Consider the following 19,917-nt stretch of genomic DNA (forward strand, 5'->3'; position numbering starts at 1 on the left):
TAGAGTAGGCAAATTAGTAAGTCTTGTCCTGCTCCGAGTTTTAAGACAGAAGTGCCAGAGCACAGCCAAGACCTCAAATGTGCTGTATAGCATCCCCGTTGTTACACATTGAATTTCAACTGTGCTATGTATTTCTCAAGTGGAAGATTATATTTGTAAATATACTTTCGTTTCTGGTGGCCCATGCCTAGCCTCCTCTGGAACAATGCACAGAGTCCCTGCACCATCTTAGTGCACAATCACAACCCCAGAACAGACCAGGCCTCTGGGTTAACTGAAGAAAGATGCTTTTCTTATTTATTTGTTGCTCAGTTTTTTGGTGGATTCTTTTTTTGGGGGTTGGTTTTTTTGGTTTTTTTTGGTTTTTTTTTCCCTCAGCTAGGATGCTCTTGGCTGTCAGCCGCCCAGCTTGCAGGTCTGGATCAGTGGCTTTTGGGGAAGGCAGCAAGCGGACTCTGTCCTTTTCAGCAGACTCAGGAGTGAAACACCAGAATTTCTCCTGCCCTGACAGCTTTCCTTGTTGGCAGGAGATCGGAGTCCTTCTGAAGTGGTGTCTTCATGGTGTTGAAGCAGAGAGTTGTCTGTCACGACCCCTCTGACTGGGGCATGGTGGGCACCAAGAGACTTGGAAGAGCCACATACTTGGCATAGGAAGACAGTGATGATGTGGGATGTTGAGAGGCTGGCACTGAAGACAAGGAGGACTGGCATTTGTGGCACACAGTGCCCTGACTGTGTTTTAAATAGAAAACCTAATGTTTTCTTGTGTATAACATTTTCTTACAAAAACATCTTGTGGTCATCAGGGGAAACCAAACAGAACATTTCAATCGGTACCCACTGTCATTTGATGAAAGCCAAATATGTCATACTAGATTAGTTAGATTGAAAAACTTGTGATAAAAGTTCCCTCCTCCCCTCTGAAACTAATTAAGAAAGAGATAAAAGAACTTTGGTTTGGTAGAACAGACTGTTCACTGAAGCAAGCTGCCATTTAATTTCATGCTGAGCTTGCTTAATTACTCCACAAAATATGATCATGAGGCATGTAAAGTTGTGTGTGTGTATTTTTGAATGTGGGTACGGGGCGAGGGGGAAGTGTTGCCAATATGGCTTGTAATGCTCTTTTGGCTCCTGACTATAATTTTTGAAAGTTGTCTCAAGAAGCACCCCACTATAACTAATTCTATTTAGAGGAAGATGTTAAATTGGTGCCTGTTCATGCAGACCACCTTTCCCTAATGCTGTTCTTCAGCTGGTTGTCAGGAAATAACCAGGACATTAGGCTTAGGGAGACATCTGCCTTGGGTGCCATCACTACAAGTCAATACTACAAAATTGTGACTTTGGTCACTTGTCACTATGACAATCCTCAGTCAGCCTTTCTTATCTAAATGTTTTTTTTTCCCAGCAATAAACAGCACCAGAGACTTCTTCAGGGAGAATAAAAGAGTAAGCAAATTAGAGAGTTTAAAAACCAACTAATTTTTGACCCTCAGTGTCTCTGAAGATTATTGAGCAAGTCCTCATGGATGCACTTCCAGGCAGAGGAAGGACAAGAACACAACTGGGAACAGCCAGCACAGGTTTCCCAAGAGTGTATTTTGCCTGCCCAACCTTCTAGGAGTACAGGACTGGCTCTCTAGAAGAAAGCAGAGCATTGGACAAGCAGGCCTTGGTTTTAGCAAGTTTTGCAACACAACCTCTCCTAGCAAGGAAAAAAACTTAAGATGGTATGGACTGGATGGATGGTATATAAAATGAGTGAAAAACAGATTGGACAGAGATCAAATCTTTATATGATAGTGGAACCAATACTGCTTAAGATCTTTTGACAGCTTGGACAAAGGGAGAGGATGCACTGTCCTTGAGCTTTCAGATGATATCAAACTTAATAAAATGACTGATATGCTGGACCATAATGTGAAATTAGACAGCAGTATGCCACTTTAGTGATGAAGGCTCAGCACACATTTTAGCAGGAAAGCCAGTAGATTGAAGGTGATTGTTCTTCTCTGGTCAGCACTTGTGGAGCTGAATTGTGAGAATTGTGTCAAGTTTTGAACCCCACAGAAAAAGAGAGGTACTGACAAGCTGGATGAAGTACAGAAGAGGGTCATTGAGCTAGGAGGGGACCTCAAGCATAAGATACACCAGGCAAGACAAGTGGAGCTGATTGTTTTAAAGCTGTAGAATCTCCATTCTTGGAGATTTTCAAAACTCATTTATACAAAGCCATAGGCAGCCTGACCTAATTTTTATTTCAGCCCTGTTTTGAGCAATGGGGTTAGACTATGAAGACCTCCAGAGGTTCCTTCCAATCTACATTATTCTGAAATTTTTCCCAAACTACTCCTCTTTCCAACTGGTTGATATGCATGACTTGGAAAATACTGGAAAACACTGCTGTCATTGCACAGAGGCACTGAGCCATGCAGCAGCTATATATTCCCAGATCTGTTGACCCGCACATCAGAGCTCTTTCTAGCGTTTCTCCATAACTGAGCAAGAGATTTGCTCTGCATTGAGGAAGAAGTGATTGCATGGCTAAGAGCTCAAAGTAGAAAAAAAACAATGTAAAAATTAAAAATAAGACCAATAATTCTTTGGTATTTGCCTAAAACACTTTGCAGAGATGGATTAATATGCAGAGTTTGACTGGAACTCTGTAGTTCCAGCATAGCTGACAGGAATTCTGAAGTAATCCTTCTGATGTCTTGCAGCCCAGAAGTTGGCCCACTGGACCATGTTGGATTCAAAGAACTTAGGGCTTCAAGCTTTCTTCATTGTGATGAGGTAAAAGTTTTGGCTTACAGAGCTATGCAGGAGTGACACAAAGAAATAACCTAAGCATTAGGACTGATAATCTTCCATAAAACATTTTTTATCAATTATATTTTATATAGATTATAGATATCTATGTAAATAACATATAAATACCAAAAATTTTTCATAAGCGTTCAGTGTAAACTAGAAATACCCATATTTATTACTTTTCTATTTAATACTCAGAAGAAACTAGACTTCAAGAAACTGGACTCTCGCAAAATGGATTTAACTTTCTCCACAGCACTGTAGTAGAGAAAGACCTGTGCTGTTGAGGACCCCAAGTTCCTAAGAGATGCTTCTCAGTGCTATGTAGGCTATTCTCAGTGCACTTTGAATAGGCATTCAGCATCAACTTTGCATTTTTCACGGATCCATAAATATTTAGGCTACAGCAGTGACTGATCCTCATGAGTGACTTTGTCAACAGGCCCGAGTTTCCCTCAGCTCCAGAGAACTGAAGAAGCCAGACCACATATTTTGTGAGGAAGGACACATAACCATGGGACAGTAAGAGCCAGGGCTTACACACAGACCACATACTTCATATTCTGAGCTCCTGGCCATGTTTAATCCTGAACTGGTGGTGCAGCCTATTGCCCTCATAAGCTGATGCTGCGTGGTCCTACCATGAGGAAAAGGAAAGCCCCTCTCCCACTTAACCTGATGACAACAACTACCCTGGTACACACACATATCTTTGTTTTCAGCTCTGAATCTTTTAAATGGTGACAAGTGGGCTGGGGTGAATGCAGTACTGAACATAGTGCTCTCTCTGCCCTCGCTTCCTTGGGGCTTCCTTTATTTCATCAAAACGTCTCTTCCACGCTGTGCTGCTGATGTGCACTTGCAAATAATTGAAAAACTTATTTCAGCATTTCTTACCTTAATTTCCAGAACATTTTGGTTGCCTCTTGAGATGAACACTGTCTTTTCAAAATGCTTAAATACAGGATTATTTACGTAATCAAAATCAAAGTACAGGGAGCTGACACCATCAAAAATAAAGAACACTTTGGTCACAAAGGGTGGTTGGAGATTGAAATCTTTCAGTGAAGGTGTTGTACAGCAGATTATCTCTGAGCTAGAGCGGTGGCTACATGCCTATAAGAAAAAAAAAAGAGGTAGTTGCAGTATCTACATGGAGAGGAAGTCACTGATTAATGCAACTTTCTTTAACAATACACATATATTGAAAAAATAAACATCAAGGGTCTTGTTCTCCTTTAACCAAAGCAAAATCCTGATCAGTGCTACACAGCGTTTATGTAGAGCTGGGAGAAAAGTATAAAAACTTCACGTCAATGGTGTTTGCACTCTTGTTGAGGAAATGTTCAAGTAAACAAGCTTCCTGGCCTGATTGTTCACAGCACTTTTAAAGTAAATATTTTGCAGATAATTAATGGAAAATGATTTCCAAAGCCAAGGACCATCAGGAGGCTAGCCTGGTGTACTGAGCAGCTATAGTTCAGGTTACCCAGCCTGTCACAGTGACTGCAACATGGATTTCTCTTTCTTTTACGCTACCAAAGCAATAGTAAGGGACCAGAGGTCAAGGAAAAGCCAACAATACTAACTGGGACAGTGGAAAACAGAAGTGAAGCACTGTTTACCCACAGTGCAGCTAAGTTGCTATGTTTCCAGAAAGGCACTGTGGACTCTGAGAAAGGGCTTTAGAGCCAAAGCCACTGTGAATTCTGGGCCACAAAAGCTCAGCAAAGTGTATCTTCTTTCTAAAAATATATATTTAAGGCCCCAGATGTGTGGCACTTGGTGCTGAGGTACAGAGCCCTGCAAGTTCCTGCTGGAGAGCATTGCCTGTGGGAGATGCTTTGCACTCTATCTGGGAACAGCAGGGATAAGATGTTTCACCTCACTGTGCTGCAGGAGCAGATTGACAGCAGGCACGAAGCCACACCTGCCCCTGACTCTGCCACTACTCCTCATGGCAGCCTGCAGTGGGGGAAAGCTGCACCCCATGATCAGAAGTCCTTTGAGAGGATGCTCTGTGCTATGGGGATGTGATCCAGTACAAAATGCAGGACTCGTCTGAACTGCCTTTGCAGTTGACAGGGACAACAGCTCATCTATAGTGGGTTCCATCTGATCCACCTTAGACAACCATCTAATCTTTAATTAGATTACTGGTGCTCTAGAAGAGTCAGCTTTGTCTGGACTGTGAAGGTTTCTACGGGAGTACTTTGCTTATAATGTCAGCAGCCCCTACAGTGGGAGGCACAGTGCGTGCTGACTGCACCACACCAGCTGCAGAGGGGCTGTTTGTTATTGTACTGCGTACTCCCCTCCTGGCCTGCCCCTCCTGCTGCCTACGGCTGAAGGACTTCTGGCACAGACAGAGTTGCTTCAGCTCCACAGAAGCGTTTCTTTTCCAGCTCTACAAACTTTCTGTAAATAGTCCCTTTTGCACTGTGCCCTGAGAGAAGAAAGAACTTTTTCTTTTTTTACAAAATATAAAGGACCATATCTGACATATGTTCCAGAAAGAATGGGGCTAAGCTCCTTGTCATCATAAAGCTTACATTTGTTTTACAAGAGATTTCCTTGGAAGATCAACAATGCTCTTGAATACCTTTATGCATCCAGAGAAGGCCAAAATACATATTTTTCTGTTTTGTTTTTCAAAATAAATTTGTTCTCATTATCAAATGCTGCCTGAAAGAGCTTTGAAATTAGTTTAAATTAATGCAAGGTAATTTTGCTGTTTCAAATCACTCAGGCTGTATCAGCTATATACCCACTTTAGCTGGAAAAGCGGGTTTAAATTAGCTGCAAACCAGCTGCAAAATCAGGGGTTTTTGTTATCACCACAGCAATTCATGTTTCTGTGAATAATATTGTGAAATCTTTAATCCGCCAAGGGAAACATTTTCAACATTCTGAGCATTAGTTTTAGAGCTCCTACGTGCCTGTGAGCTGTGAGTTTGACACTCAGTTAAATAACTTGGTGGAGCTCTCTGTGATGCTAATGGCACTTGCACCTGTGTATCTAACATCCCATTTATATTCCTAGCAGAAATTCAGAAATATTTTTGTAACCCCCATATCAACAAGATAAACTGTGGGACACAAGACAAGGCAAATTTTTGCTCCATTTGCTTATAGTATCAGATTGTTCTTTAGAATACCTTGTTATACAACACTGACCATATCTCAGGCTTTGTTCTATCACATAGATCTGGAAATGAATTTCAATTAGTATGGAAATAATAAGATGCATCATTAGTATAATGGATGATCAAGCCATACTTTTCCATGATGTATGAATATTTGTTATCTATCATATTGTGTCAATTCTTAAAAATAATTACTAAAATATATATAATTATGCACCCAAGTATGTCCCAAGTAATCATTATATTTATTTGATTAACGTAAATTCATTAGACTCTTTATCTACTGTAGAGTAGTGATGTCCATTAAATGAATAGCAGTGGTATTCATAACTTTGTTTGTGGCTATCTATTAGAATCAGATACTTTACTTTATCAGGCTGGTCTCTGAAGCAGAAGCTTTCAGAAAATGATAAAAATCTAATAATACTCTTTGGAGAGGATGCAATGTGACTGATTGGTAAGGTCAAGAAAAATCTTATTTGCAATGCCCTTATTGGTACATAATTTGACATGACATTTTTACCTTGAAATTGGTTTTAGCAATTGAAGAATATGACGGTTTAGTTTTCAAGAAATATTGGATTGAGGATCTCCAAGAAAACCCCCCTAATTCAATCTATTGCCTTCTCAATTAAGATACTGCCTATCATCCAGCACCTTTAACTTTTATTTAATTAAACTTTAAAGTAGATTCACTTTAAAAGCTAAGCCTACATTTTTCTTGTGACAATAATCTACATCTGAAGACAAAGAGGAAGAAAAACTATAAAAATTATGGAGCATTTCACAAGCATAAGTAAATGCTATACCCCAAAGGGAATAATAATCCATTGCACAATGCATATGACTCATCACTTGAGGTATGTATTCTTGTTCCATTTGTAAAATATGACCCTTGAGGCAATTAATTCAAACCTGACCTACAGAACCTGAACTTCAGTGCCCAATTCAATTCTTTTTCATCTGATAGAACAACAGGAAAAGTATGAGGGAGGATCTCTGAGCTCCAGAGGTCTCCCAGCAGCTGACCCAGATTAGAGAGGGGCAGTTGGGTGTGTATTACAGGATCTGCAGCTGTCAGAAAGGAGAAAAGGGCCAATTTGTTCCTTCATAAAAAGTAAACTTTTGGAGTTCCAGTGAAGAATGAAAGATGAATGAAGTTAAAGACAGACCTGGAGACTCTCCAACCATCCTTGCCAAAGGATGATTTCTCAATAGAAAGAGAAGAAAATACAGATCCAACATGAAGAGAAGCCCATTCAGAAGACTTTTCTGTGTAGAGCATATCCTGAGGGTTTTTCAGCTAATTCATTGCCTTTTGCTGCCATTTTGGGTGGTACAATGAATGATTCTGATGGATTGATAGCCTTTTTATTTTAGTTTTCTTCTTGGATGAAGGCATGACAGAGATGATGCTTCTAGTCTATCAGATCATGAGAGCAGAAGGTAGAGTAAAATGTCTCTTGCTCTTGGGTCTGAGAGCCAGCCCTTTGCACAACATGGTCAATACTAACTGGGAGTCCAAATTCCTCCCTGGGCTTGGGGTGGTCAATGTACCTTGTAGCACTGCATCCCTGGCACCCTGGTGATTTCACACAGTGGCTTTCCCCTGACATCCCCTGCTATACCCTTTTCTTGGCAGGAGATGTGTGTGAGCTACAGATTTGGCACAGAAAGAAAGATGAATTTTCCCCTTTGTGGGGGAAAACTTCACTGGGATTCTGTGGCAGCTTTGTGCCCCAGAGTCAAGAGAGATAGAGGATCCAAGCCTAGGAGTCTTTGGATAGGGAATCATGAATATCTTCTGTAATCACACACTCACTGCCCACACTTAACAGGGAATTTGTTTTATCATTATTTAATACATCTAAGGTAGACACTCACTGCTGAATTCTAGGCATCTTGATGAATATGAGTACGGATTGCTTACAGACTTGTAAACATTGAATGAACTTTAGACTATTTTAAAATTGTCCTGTAAAACAACAGGAAATGGCATGTGGCAGGGAAAAATTTAAAAATGCTGAAGAACATTCAAAAGACTACTTACTGAAGAGATAATTAAAAGTCTGTGGAAAGAGAAGATGTTGCATAGCTACAGAATCAGTTGTTGAAGGTCATGTAATAAAAATGCTTCTTCTTAGTTTTGCAGCCTTGCATATCTTGGGACATTCATTGTTAGAAGAGATTAGGCAGAGGGAATATATATAGAAATTGGCTAATAGATGGCATTTTAAAAATGCTATGAGAAAGGATCCCCAAATGACCACTTGTTCACTTGGGGGAATCAAGGCAAACTACAGGCTTTCAAAGAAAAAAATATTACTCCCAAGGGCTTCAGAAGCAGAAGAGTCATCTAGCATGACTTACAGCACAGGTTCCTGATCAAACACTATTCCAAACTGTGTATTTGGGTATTGGGTATAAACTGTATTCCTTGGGTATTTGGGTATAAACTGTATTCCTTGGGTATTTTTACAGGCACAATGAAAGGAGGGAACAAGCTGCTTCCCGGCTTGTGTACCTCACACAGGAACTGGATATGTGAACAGAAGTGAGAAGGTTTCCGTATTCTTATGCATTCTCTAGAGCTTTTGGGTATTTATGCAACACTGCCTAAATTCCAATTTTTTTGCCTAGTTGGAACAAATGATCAAAAGAACTCATGAAATAGAAATTAAAAAAAAACCACATTGCAATTATTGAAACATATGGTTCAATACATTTTTTTCACTCATTGAAATAAATACAAAGAAGGTAAAATGTATTATTTTGACAGTATTAACATAAAATGTAATATAAACGCAACAAGTGTGAACACAGTACTGAACAATTTTAAGGAAATTTAAATAAATATGAAAAAAATACAGTAAAATAGAAATAAGGCATTTTTTGCTCTATAGAAGAAAAATTTTCAGAGATACTAAACTACAAACATGAAAGCTGAAAAGCTCAATTTAAATGCTTCTTCTACAGGGGTCTGGCATACTGTGCCCAAAACTTTTCAGTCTCAGTGAAACTGCTCTTCTTATAGGAAGTTCTTCCAGAAAAACTTTTGCATCAGTTGTACCACTCACCTCTACCACTGGGATGGAAAGAGGCAGAGAAAAGCAAATGCCTCAGGGCATGTCTGCTGGCTCTGCTCCCTGAGACTTTGGGATGCAGAGCATCCCCAACAGCTCCTGCTGTTTACAGAAATGACCCTCCACCTACATTGTGACTCCATCAGGACTCTTGGCCTCAAAAAACCTGAGGATAGAGAGCTGACAGAAAAAGGTGAGACCCATTTTAATTTGGGCACTGCCAGTTTTAGGGTCTGAGAGGTGGGTGAAAGAATGAGAAGAGCTCTAGGAAACAACATTTATCAGGAGAATTTGGAGTGGTTTGGTTGTTTTGACTGGAAAAGAGAAAGGTTGAATCATAATTTAGTGCAAATATATAAAATTAGCAGGAGGGACCTATAATCTGTTGCTTGTCTCCACAGAGGGTTAAACAAGAAGATAGGTAATTAGCCACAGGATTTGGGTTAATTATTAGAAAGAAGTCTTTCCAAACCACTAGGTAAGCAGGTAGAGCAGCTCTCTCTAAAGCTTGTTTAAGCAAGATTGTGAAATGTCTTTCACAAGGAGCTTTAATAACAGCCTAAACAAGTATCTGGTAGGCAGTGGTCTGGGCACATTTGCTCCTGGCACAGGGAAGTGGGCCATGCTTGGCTGCTGTGTCCCTCCCAGCTGTACTTTCCTTTGATGCTTTGGGATGTGTCTCAGTGCTGGCTTTGGTTTTCCCAAGAGCCAGAGTTTCTGAATGCTGACAAAAGCAGCTTCTTGGAGGAGGCTAGTGAGAGAAAACTGAAAAGAAAAAGGGCTTGAATAACAATTTAAAAAATGATTCATTTAGCTATCCTCTGCCAAATTAAGGAAGCAAAAAGACTCATTACCTCAGCTATAGCACTTCTTGAGCACTTCTTTGGTCTGCTCAGGAAAACAACCTGTCTTCTCCTTTATAAAAGGCATAGTTGGTCTGGATATCTGCTGGAAATAGTTCCTCATTGTTGTTTATTTTAATAATGACTGGATGAACTTGGGGTTTTTTGGTATATCTCCCATGCAGAGAGCCCAGAACTTCTAGTGCAGGATGGGTAAGACTACAGCCATAGGCATCCTCCACCAGAAATTTCCTCAGTTACACAGTACAATCTTGTTACACCACTTATAATCTTCCCTTTCTACCTGAGAATTAATACTCTTCCTTTAGAAATATGCTTGAGGTAGAGGATAGTGGCAGAACAAATGGCTGCCACTGAGGCAGAGAATACAACTGAGTGCCAGAAGCCTTTAATTTCAATAGAGCAAAAATACAGTGCTTGGGCAATGTCAAAGTATAAACCACTTTGGATTATAATCCATTTGAGGTTATATTCCACCTTTTGTGCAGGGAGAATGAACTTGTGTACACCTGCTCATACACTGGGGCAATCTCAATTCCTTAGAGATCAGCAGTGGCAGGAGATTTGTTTGTTGGCAAATGTCACACTGCATGGTATGAAAAGAAAAAGAGTAAAGGAGACAATTCTGACTAAGTCCAGGATTTTTTTCAACAACAACTTAAAGGCAAAATGAAAGCAAAACACTGCTCAAGGTTGCTCCCCAATATTTGGGGGAAAGAGTAAATTCTATGGTGTTTATTGCCTGGAGTTGCCAGTCACTTTTGGACAGTGTATTTTCTTTAAAACTTCAGATCTTTCAAATCTGTTCAGATTCTAAGAAGTCCTAAATATTTGACAGGGCGTACAGTATCAGGGCCTGAAGAGAAACAATATTGCATATTCCCACAGGGGAATAGAAAAAGCAAACAAATGATCTTTGCACAAAGCAAAATCTCAAGACTTGATTTCAGCAACAATATTTTCCTTCAAAATCCTTTGTGCTTAGAAATAATTATGCTCACATTACTCAAAATCTAATAAATTTTGAGTTTGGTAGATTTCACGGAAAGATTTTATTTTCTGACTGATGGGTAAAGTGACTTTTTGATAACACTTAACACTGTGTTACATTGGAAAGGAGCTGATTTTTAGATTAAAATCTGAACCTATTAAATTACAAGCCACGACTACATGCTGCGGAAATTCAGGTCCTGACACTCATAATATTATACAAATTAGGATCATGAAGAATATGATGACCTTGAAGCTATGAAAGACTGCAAATTTGCAGACATACCATTTAAAATGCATTGAGCAAACCTAGGTCTAATAGTTAGAATTCAATTCAGGAAACAGTGTATGATGATCATTAGAAATAAGCTGAGCATATGAACAGTAAGTAGCATGTCATAAAGAGTGTAGGTCAATTTAGCAATTTAGCTTCAAACAAACTAAACAAACCTTACAGGATAAGAAAATGTTGGAGGTACAACACAGCTGTGTAGACAAAAGCTTACAGAAGGCAGTTTCAGTAAAACTAGATGACAAATGCCATCTTTGCCCTATAAGAATTAAAGCAGATGACATAGTCTTAGATTTGGACACTGTGTAGTGTTGACTCAGGAACAAAAAGAAAAAAAAGAAGACTTATATCTCTGATTGACACCTGCTGTTTAAGCAGAGGTACCCAATTGCAAGACCCAAATCCATCTTAAAACTTAATGAACTTATCAAAGTTAGAACAGATTTCCCCAAAAGAGATGGCAATCAGAAATTCTTAAAAATAATACTTTTTTCTTTTGGCAATCAGAAATTCTTAAAAATAATACTTAATTTTGATTTTATATATTTACTCCTCCTCTTCCTTTGATATGTACCCACAGTCACCACTTGAGTATCACAGTAGTGCCTGAACTTGTCGCGTAATCTGATACATCTATATTGCACTGCTGCATGTTTAGTCATTCAATTTGTATTGTTAAATTGAAATATAAATCTTCTTATCAGATACTGTACTAGCCTTATTTCTTTGGAAAAGGTTTATTGGAAACAGTTGCTTTATCCTCACCTTAATTTCAAATTTGTTTTGAATTTTTCCTGTACAGTGAAAACAGTCTTTGCAGAAAACATCAAAATATCAGTAGAAGCCCCAAAGTTTCAAGGCAAAAGTCAAAGTATTGGGCTGAAAATTCACAACTATTCACTACACCAAGATGAAAAGATAACAGATTGTGTTCTCTAAGATTGACTCACCACAGAGAAGTTCATTCCTAGTTTAGGTACAGTAATCACCATCTGAGGAAAGCACACTGAGTTCAAGTTGATTCCCTGAGCTGTGATTGTACTTCCACCACTAGGAAAATTTAGCAAAAGAACAAAAAAAAAAAGGAAGGAAAAGAAAAAGAGAAGATAAGTAGAATAAATGACTGCTGTGATAATGTAATGTTAATTACAAATTATATTTTAGAGTAAATGATAACATAAAACCATAATTAGGGACATGTATTGGATAAATGCAAATACATAGCTTTGAGCAGTGAGATAATTTTTCTGGGAAACAGATTTTACATTTACTATAACAACTAATCAAAAAGAGAAAAGAAAAATAATTTTTAAAACTGTGATAAGCCAGGTTATAAAACAAATGCGTAAATTTTAAAAGAGGTCGCTTTTTTTGTACTTTGTATTTGCTAACTTACTTATTTCACCTCTTGTGTTCAGTGGTGCTGAAAAAGGTGACTCTTTTACTGCTGACATTTTTTTGGCAAAGGCAGATGGCTTGGATTAGAGCTACTGGGACCATAAATATGTCACTTGAAAACACACACATACTAGCATACATATATATTCATAATGTTTATATAGCACTGGATTTAGACTATTTTAAAATCCATTTGTTCTCCTGAGTCCGCTGACTTGCCACATTAAATGATTTTCCTTAGCAATCAGTGTAATGTCCAGACACAGCATAGGAGACACACTTAGCAGTGCAGTGGGTATCTCAGTGGGACATCACAGGTAGGCTCAGCAGCAGCTAGGAGTGAAATCACAAAGAGAAAAGAAGCACCCTTCCCCCTTCTCCTTCACCTCTGAAAGGAAATGATTTGCCCTCTGCAACTGCACCATAATAGAAACAATTGGCACGGAAGATAGCGATAAAAATGCAATTTCTTCTGATAGATTGCTGAGCAGCATAGCCGTTCTTCGTTCATTTGCTGCTTTTATTATTTATATAAGAAAATTTCACTCACCTAAGAAAAGATTTGGCTGGATGAATTTTTAAAACAACTGGGTCTTCTCTGTATGTGAAATGGCTGCTTGTGTCTCGAATAGCTTCATCGATTTCCATTCTCACACGATATTCCTGGGGAATTTGCTGTGCTGGAGTGTAGCACTCCACAGTGCTCGCCGATATGCTGGGAGGACTGAAAACAGATTGCTTGTCACCATTATAAAACATGTACTTGGCTTAAAACACTGTCCTTTACTGAGCCCCAGCCTTGCCTAAGGATCTGTTTGTAAAAAAGTCATTGATTTTCCTGCTGGATAATCAGATTGCGACAAGTAAGCATGACATAAGGTAGAAATTGCAACAGCATGGCTTAAGCTCAAGATTAATCTTAATTCAGTTGACTTGCACCTTTCTGATGGAAGGTGTTGTCCCGGTACTGGTGACAACCCCATGAGCCCCTGAACCCTGCAAAGGCAGCTTCCAGCTTGGAAAACAAGAGCACACTCCAGGTTTACGGAGAATGACTTGATCTGCTGTAACCAAATAATGTCTCTTTCAAATCCACAGGACTTATTCTGTGTTAAAAGCCTCAAGTAAGGGTGCTCATGTGGGATGTACCAGATGCTGAGGGGCAGGCAGAGGGCAACGAGAAAGAAGGACAAAATTCAAGAAGAGCTGGCTGAATTCAGTGGAGTCTCTGAGATATTCACCTTTCCCTTGCTATCATGCCTGGCCATGGAAGTCCTCTTCCTCCTACACTAAGCTCAGTGGGTGAGTGGACAGCAGGAAGATCCTGAAGTTTGAAGCACATGAAATGTGGCCAGAGGGAGCAGGGCACATCAAAGACAAGGGTGGCAACTGACTGGGAAGTAAATGTAACTCTACCAGCTGGTTTCAGGGATTTGGCCCCAAGCACATCCATGGGCCAAGTGAGGTTCTTCTCATAGAATGTAAGAGATGGTCTCCAAATTAGACAAAAGGGACATTTGCTACAATCTCTGAAGCTTTCCAGGAAGGTGGGGTTCACCATAAGCGATTCATTCAGCTGCATCTGGAAGGTTTTTAACGTCTCTTGAAGGAAACAAGTAAACCTTGCTCTAGCTGCCCTCAGAACTGGAGAAAGCTGCCTTTTTAGCTAGAGAAACACCTGCCTCGAGAAATTAGTTAAGATTTACACAGAAATCTCCAGACAACTCGGCTAGTGAGAAAGAGGGGCCCTGGAGATACTTACTGGGAAAGTCTCAGCTATTGTTCAGTACCTAGAGGTTGACCTGACCAACATCTGCATCTGAGCTGCCTGCTGTCCCACCCCCATAGTAGATGTCTCAAATGAATCATTCCCAAAAGGTTTATTCATTTCTCCATTAGCTGACAAAGACACCAAGAAATGCAACCCTAACTATTAAGGAATGGAAAAATCATGAAGATCTTTTTAGTGATCACACTTGAATATCTAAATCCTTTTTCTTGATTTAGTCAGACTTGGCTGATTTGATCAAGAACATACAATAAATTATTTAGCAGTAAAGAATAAATTTAATCTCTCCTGACTCTGAGTCTTGTGTTAACTTATAGGCTACTGCTTCCCCATGGTCTCCACAAGTGTGAAGTTTTACCACTATGATTTTCCATAATCATCAGATGATGCTCAAATTTCAGAGGAATTGCTGGATGTCCTGTTTCAGGAACACAACGGGCCAGATTTTGCCTTGCCCACAGAAGTGACAGTTCTGGAATCACCCTGCTGTTCCTAAGCAGAGAACCAAGTTGGATTTGTGCCATGGTAGAATGGCTACCAAATTCAGAACTCGTCTACCCATAGTGGAGAATCTGTGTTTGGTGATCAAACACATCACAGATTTGTGACTGAGCTCCTGCTGGATCCAGTACAGAGCCACAAGAAATTCTGGCTTAAACCTCCAAAACAGTTTTCTAAATACCAGGAGAAGTATAATGCTGCCAAACTGATGCTGCCTCTGTTTTGTAGGCTGTTCTCTGATAGCAGTGCAGAAATAGTGCTCCTCTGCATGGGATAGACATTGTCAGCCTGGCCAGGTTTCCACCCAGGCAGGCAGTAGGAAATGGTAACTTGTGCCCACTGGCTGCTCACTGGCAGCTGCTGCATGAACAGCAGCTCCTGCTAATACAAGAGAGAGGGCTGAGTGTGTGGGAATCAGGGTGACAAAAATGATGGGAAATAAGCAGTTTCTTGTCCATTAGAAGCTGATTTGACACTTCTCTATGCAACCTTTCAATGAGGTTAATGAAGACACTAGAGAATAAACAAGACTTCCAGAGACCTGTAGCCCCTTTTAGAAATCTTTTAAGTATCCTAAACTCAGGATACTTACTGCTTTTTATAAATTCCCCAATAAGTGACACAAGAAGAGGAAAGCAAATGTTTGAGTTTGGTTTTTTAACTCCAAGGCTTTTAATCAAGACATTTCAGTATTAAAGGCATTGTGTTTTAGTTAATACATTACCTTTTCAAAGTGCATGGTTGCTCACCAACAAAAATCCTCATGGATTTCCCACTGTCTAGGTATTTTCCAGCTACAGTCAGCAATGTTCCTCCAGATTTGGGGCCATAGGTGGGAGATATTCTTGTTATTATAGGATTCTAAGGGGAGGTAAAAATAAAACCAGTGGATTATGAACATATTTTCAAAATGTTGAGAGGACTTAAAACATTTGTTAACATTTCCATGAAGTAACAATAAAGCCAACATGGATACAGAATTTACTATGCTGGATCGGACTCATGAGGAGTCCCTAACAGTTAATATTGAAGCTAATTTTGACTATAAAAGTTTAATCTAGTGCTTACCACGTATGAAAATGTATTGAATAGTGTTTTGCCATGTCCAACAGAAACACTACTGGATATATTAAAACCTGGACTTTTTGCAGCAGGAACTGTGCATTCCAGCCTTTAGAAAACAAGGAAAAAAATGGGATTACATTTTTTTTCTGATTGATTTTTTCATATTAAAATAGAACCACTTCAAACTCATAATAATGGGGAATCCATACTAAACAGATCATCAATCTATGTGCACCACAGACATTTCAGAAATAATAGCTAAAAGAACTGTAGCCCTCATCCTTAATAATAAATACAAATGCTGTGGACTTTATAATACTTGGCCACAGAAAATAATTTTAGTATATCATATATATTTTAGAAAAAAGAGGCATGACAGAAAAAACAAATATCTCTATTCAATGGCTGATGGATTTGTAAAAATTTTCCTTTAATATCAAATTTTGGCAGACAATAGCATTAGAAAAAATGAATCATATACACGAGTTTGTTATAAAAAAGTAAATATTACCAAAACTTAAACTTGAACTTCTGCAGCAGCCTATGTCAATGTATTATATTACATTAACATAGTCTCATATATAATCTAGTCTCCTTAAATCATCTTGTTTCCATTGAAGCTGTCCAGAACAGCAGTTAGGAGAGTGCTCAACACTTCTGGAGCACTTGCTGGAGTATCTGCACTGCTATGTATGTGAACAGCAAAGCTGTGCCATGATTTGTGCTTTGCTTTGGTGGTAGAGAGAGGATATTCACTGAACTTGCATTGCTGCAAGATAACAATCACAGTAACCTCTGTCTTAAAGTTAACCCATTATCCCTGTGCCTCAGATACTTATTTCTGAGGAGGAGAGGTGCAGTTGGGGGTCATAAGCCTCTGGATGACGAAATAACTGCATCTTCTCACACTTCTCTCGAGCAGCAGCTTTACAGATCAGGAAGACCGAGGTGACACAACTTAACCCAGCAGGATCCCAGCCAAAGGAACTGCCCCCTTTTCAAACCTTTGAATAGATTCATTCTTGCCAGCTTTCACAGATGTTGAATAGCATTTCACAGACAAATCAGAAAACCTGCTGCAGGAGCTATTGGCATAAACTAGATTTATTTAATCTCCATTTTGAGCATTGTTTTTCTTGATGAGTTTATTAAACCACAAGATTTCTTCAAATTTGAAATTTCAGAATCAGAGATGATACTTATAGGCTGAATGTTTGTATTTGCAATAATTCCATACCACATAAAGAACATCTGTATAAATGAAAATTAATATTTTAGGTTTCTTACCTATTTTTGTTGCTAGATTTCATTTCCAGAGGACAAATTTGTCCTCCAATATGGACTACTGTATTTTTTAATTCAAATCTATTATTTTTGCTGAATCCAAAGTCCCATCCACACAGTGTCAATTTTGTCCCACCTTCTATGGGAGCGCTGCTTGGGAGAATCTGTTAAAAAAATATTGTGTTAGTTGAATCAGATTTTCTTGAACTTCACTTGGAGCTAAAGAATGGGCAAAGGAATAATTTTAGAAAAGCATTTCTTTTGGTAGACTATGTCCTAGCATTCATCTTAATTGTTCTTCACCTTTCATTTGTCACATTATGAGCTTTCTATGACAGTAGCAATAAATAACAAAACCTATACTAGAAGGCTTTGAAAGATAGTGTTTAGGGGCACTGAACAAGCTGTGCATTGTAATAGTCTTTTAAATCCTGCAGTTCTTGTCTTTCACATCTTATTTCTGGTGTGTTAAACATACAATATACTTATTTTGTTAGAAGCTGAATGCTGAACACAAAAGGGCCCCCAAATGACCATTTTTTGCCAGCTTGATGGAAGTTGGGTTCAGAGTGAAGTAGCTTCAAAGACACCATAATCCAATATTGCGTTGACTGTGATAAAGTTAACATGACTTCTGCTATTCTTTCCTTAAACATTTTACATTTGGTCACCTCTAATTCCAAGTTAAAAATAAACTGCCCCTCAGAAACACAGAGACAATCTACAAAGGAAATACATTTTTTTTTTTGTGTGTGTGTGTGTGTGTGTATTGTAAATTGTCCTGTAAAATATAACAATGGTGGGAAAAACGTAGGAACACTATAGAAGTCTTACAAAACTCAGTAAAAGTACCGGTTAGTACTGTCAGTAAAAAAACCCCAAAACCCACCAAAAACCAACCAAAAAGAAAAGACATTAGTTCAGGAATTATGAGGACTTTCAGCAATACTGCACAATTTTGCAAACATACCAGTACCACCAGACAAACAAAAAAGAATGAAAGGAATGAGAGACTGAATTTATACTTGTGATTATAGTGCCTAAGTATCTTAATGCTTTAGTGATAATAATTTTGCCCCTAAAATGCAATACAGCTGTGTCCTTCAAAGGACCCGGCTTAATTTTCAAGCTGAAAGGAAAGTGTTTGAGTGATACTTGGCTATTATTTCATCTGGAAATCCAGTAAGACAGCACATTTCTTTTCAACTCTCTTGTAGCTATACTTCAAGACTCTCACAAATGAACTATTGTAGATAGAAAGGCAGCTGAAGAATACTTCAAAAGAATTATACCATATACTAGATATGGGGAAATTTACTGCCCTCATTAGAAACCAGACAAAGAGTCTGACTTAAAATGCACTGAAGCCAGGAGGAACCTTTTCTGTTTTAAAGAGCTTTGAATCAGCTCTCAAGGAGCAAAGAGAGAACCTATGCAGGACCAGCATTTTTATACAAATCCTTTAAAAAGGAGTGATACTCACACAGTCCCTGACACACAATTGCAGCTACGAGCTCGGAGCCATTCTGTGCCCATGAAATCTCTGCTATTCACAGGTTTAACTTTTCCTTGTTTCTTTGGAGTTTTCTTCTTCAAAATCTGGATTTGACTTCAGATTCTAGTTTTCCACTCTGTTCAGTATCTCAGCACATTATCTATTTTTGAAATAACAAAACCCTAGCAGAAAATGAAATTGCTCTGTGGGAGTACAGGATATCCCAATGTTTTGTACAATACATTGACATGTGGCATTTGAAGAGTTTGAAATGTAATCCACAGGTTAGCAAAATAAGGGCTTCACAAAGCCATACAGAATAAAAACTGAAGGTACTGAACACATTTTTAGTGATCTTACACGGCAAAAGAGACTTGTGATAGCAACCTATGTGCCTTAATTGAGGGGTAGCAAGTATTTAGTACATTTTGTCAACAAGTTTAGGAGGCAACACCTCTAAGTAGATAGCAAAAAATAAATAAACAAAATCCTAAAGTTTTGTTTTTAAGTTCTGCCAAACTCCCTTGTTTTTATTCAAAATTTATATTTGTTCCATTTTTTCTGTATGCTGAAATGTCTGAAAATCAAATGTAGTTTTCCAGACTTTTTCTTGGGAGTGTTGACAAGAATGCTCAGTGAATCTCCTGGTCTTTGAACTGAGGTATTTGTAGGCCTCTTTCTGTTACTACCAATGCAATGTACTTACATCGCATTGGTAGTAACAGAAACAATCAAACCAGTTATAAATGCTATGAAATCCAGGATTCAAAAAATATTATGTTATCTCCACTGATAACATGGAGCAAGTCCTGTCATTCATCCCTGAACTTTTGGTTAAGGGAGAAAGTTAACTTTTTGTTTTTGGAAAACTTTAAAGCATTGTGTTTTCCTTTTATTTATGTTCACAGCTAATATCCACTTAATATATTTCTGGAAGAAAATACCTATTTATTAAAGTTTCATTAGCACATTCATTTTAATTCAAAGACAAGAACACATGTGTACAACCACATGTGAAATTTCCAGCAAAGCCTCCAACCTAAACAGGCAGCAGAAGGCCTGATGTTCTTGATATGTCTGATACAAAAGCCAGCTAAAATGACTCACTTTAAAAACAACAACAAACCATGTCAGATTTTTAACCACAACAAAGAATCAGAAGGGAGACCAGTTTATTTCTTCTTTTACACCCTTCAC

At 38.6% G+C, this 19,917-nt stretch overlaps 1 protein-coding gene across 1 annotated transcript in view; it reads right to left on the minus strand.

Moving 5' to 3' along the window:
* MET (MET proto-oncogene, receptor tyrosine kinase) overlaps positions 1-19,917 on the minus strand; it is a 72,034-nt gene that overhangs the window by 20,570 nt on the left and 31,547 nt on the right. Inside the window, exons 6-11 of the mRNA XM_036401670.2 lie at positions 17,229-17,389; positions 15,945-16,047; positions 15,601-15,737; positions 13,137-13,310; positions 12,139-12,238; positions 3,712-3,930 (exon numbers count right to left, since the gene is read on the minus strand). Of these exons, the coding sequence (XP_036257563.2) occupies positions 3,712-3,930; positions 12,139-12,238; positions 13,137-13,310; positions 15,601-15,737; positions 15,945-16,047; positions 17,229-17,389 (894 nt within the window). The remainder of the gene's footprint in view (positions 1-3,711; positions 3,931-12,138; positions 12,239-13,136; positions 13,311-15,600; positions 15,738-15,944; positions 16,048-17,228; positions 17,390-19,917) is intronic.

Source organism: Molothrus ater, chromosome 5 (genome assembly GCF_012460135.2).
Source record: "Molothrus ater isolate BHLD 08-10-18 breed brown headed cowbird chromosome 5, BPBGC_Mater_1.1, whole genome shotgun sequence".
Classification (NCBI taxonomy): Eukaryota; Metazoa; Chordata; class Aves; order Passeriformes; family Icteridae; genus Molothrus; species Molothrus ater.